Below are 1,967 nucleotides of genomic sequence, written 5' to 3' on the forward strand. Positions count from 1 at the left end.
ACATTATTGTGACCATCATCGATGTTATCTAATAAAAGAAGCAAATTTATCACAAGTTCTCAAAATCATTTTTTTTTTTTTAAAGCTAGGTATGCAGTATATAATAAATTTATATATAATACAATTTTACCAGCAACTACTACTATACTGTCTTCAGAGACAGATTGAAACTCAATAGGATCTGACGTTATATTAAAGTTTGTTTGACTATTAGATTGAAACTTATTAATAATGTCGAGTGGTGGTGATTCATCAAAATTAAGTTTTCTTTTGGATGATTCACCTAAACTTGTTTTTTTGATTCTTTTATCATATTTGAAATCTAAATTATCTAAAACATTATATTAAATTATTGTTGTATGATAAACAAAAAAAAAATAAAATAAACAATATTTTGTTTGTACATAAGAATATGATTCAACTATTTTAAAGTAATACTTATTTTTAAATTCATATTTTATAACTATAACATTATATAATATTACAAAGTATTTTTACCTGAAGATATATTTGGAATTTCATAATGTGCTTCTCCGTTATCAGTATCATCAGATGACGAATCTAAAAAGAAAATAATTTTAATGTTAATCATCACTGTAATTACAATATGAGCAATGTTATGAAAATAATGTTTTTATAAAATCAAAACAGTAAAATTTGTTATACATATATTATTATGCGTAATACTGATACTCACTATTAGTGGAATCCCACAGGCAAACATCTTTTTTAATTGAAAAATTTTTCTTAAATTTTCTTTGTTTTTTCACACTTCCATCAACATTGTCGGATAAGTTTGATGTATTTTCTCCTCTTTTTGCTCTATTTCTAGCATCAAGATAATTGTCTAGAAAAAATTTAAAATTATATCTAATAATATCTATAAAATAGTAATAGTCTGTGTATACTGTATAATTAAATTATTATATATATTATTATTGTTTTTGATATTTCAAAATTATTATCTACAAAGTTCTTACCAACATCTTTCCCAATTTTACGAGCTCTTAAAAAAAAAAAATCAGTTTTGTTTGGAACAACTCGTTTTTCAATAAACTTTTTTGGATTGTTTTTTGGCCACGCGCATTTATTTTTTTGATACCAAATTGATGGAACTGCTTCAATAGAGTTATCATCTTCAAAAATAATTACTGACCACATAATGAAATTGTGCCTATTATAAAAATGAATAGGTGATTAGGTTTACACTCAATATTACATTATTACATAATACATATTGTAATTTATTATTTCCCTATTTCTTTATTATCCACTTATTATCTGAATGTAACACACCTTAATGTGTTATTCATTATACCTAAATATCATATTAAAGATATAATTTAAGGTTCACTCATGTATGGTATAGTTATCTAAAACAATTTTAGTAGTCTCGTTCATTTGAACGAGATTGGGGATAGGGACTCTTTGGATTCATTAGCCTGCGTTCGATTAACAAAACCATAATGTATAACTGTAAATAGATATATATAATATATATAATATTTGTTTTCTATTTTAAGTTTTATCACAAAATGGGTTATCTCTTTTAATTCATTCAAGACTTTGACAGTACGCACTTATTCAAATTGAAATAAGATGGAATAAATTATTCAGAAAAAAATAATGGTTTTATTAATTTCTAAACATGTATTTAACAAAGAATAATAAGCAAATGAATTACGAAATAAAATGTCGGGTACTATATATTATATATAATTTTATATAATTAAATGTATTAAACTGGTCCAAGTGTATTGTATACATTTATATAAACATAATAATAATCATACAATTCCAATTATATTTTAGAGTTTAACATTTATAATTTAAAAAGATATCTAGATTTTACAGTGTTAAGGAACTAGCTATTTATACCTATTATTTATTACAGGATTGTAATAATGGAAAAACAATTAAATTTTCACCAGAGGGGAAAACACAAACTTTTTTTTTTAATATCTTTA

General features: G+C 23.0%; 1 protein-coding gene across 1 annotated transcript in view; it reads right to left on the reverse strand.

Moving 5' to 3' along the window:
- LOC107883889 overlaps positions 1 to 1,283 on the reverse strand; it is a 3,351-nt gene extending 2,068 nt beyond the window's left edge. Inside the window, exons 1-4 of the mRNA XM_029489859.1 lie at positions 981 to 1,283; positions 698 to 847; positions 499 to 561; positions 131 to 331 (exon numbers count right to left, since the gene is read on the reverse strand). Of these exons, the coding sequence (XP_029345719.1) occupies positions 131 to 331; positions 499 to 561; positions 698 to 847; positions 981 to 1,161 (595 nt within the window). The 5' untranslated portion in view covers positions 1,162 to 1,283. The remainder of the gene's footprint in view (positions 1 to 130; positions 332 to 498; positions 562 to 697; positions 848 to 980) is intronic.
- Positions 1,284 to 1,967: the final 684 nt, after the last annotated feature.

This window comes from Acyrthosiphon pisum, chromosome A2 (assembly GCF_005508785.2).
Source record: "Acyrthosiphon pisum isolate AL4f chromosome A2, pea_aphid_22Mar2018_4r6ur, whole genome shotgun sequence".
NCBI lineage: Eukaryota > Metazoa > Arthropoda > Insecta > Hemiptera > Aphididae > Acyrthosiphon > Acyrthosiphon pisum.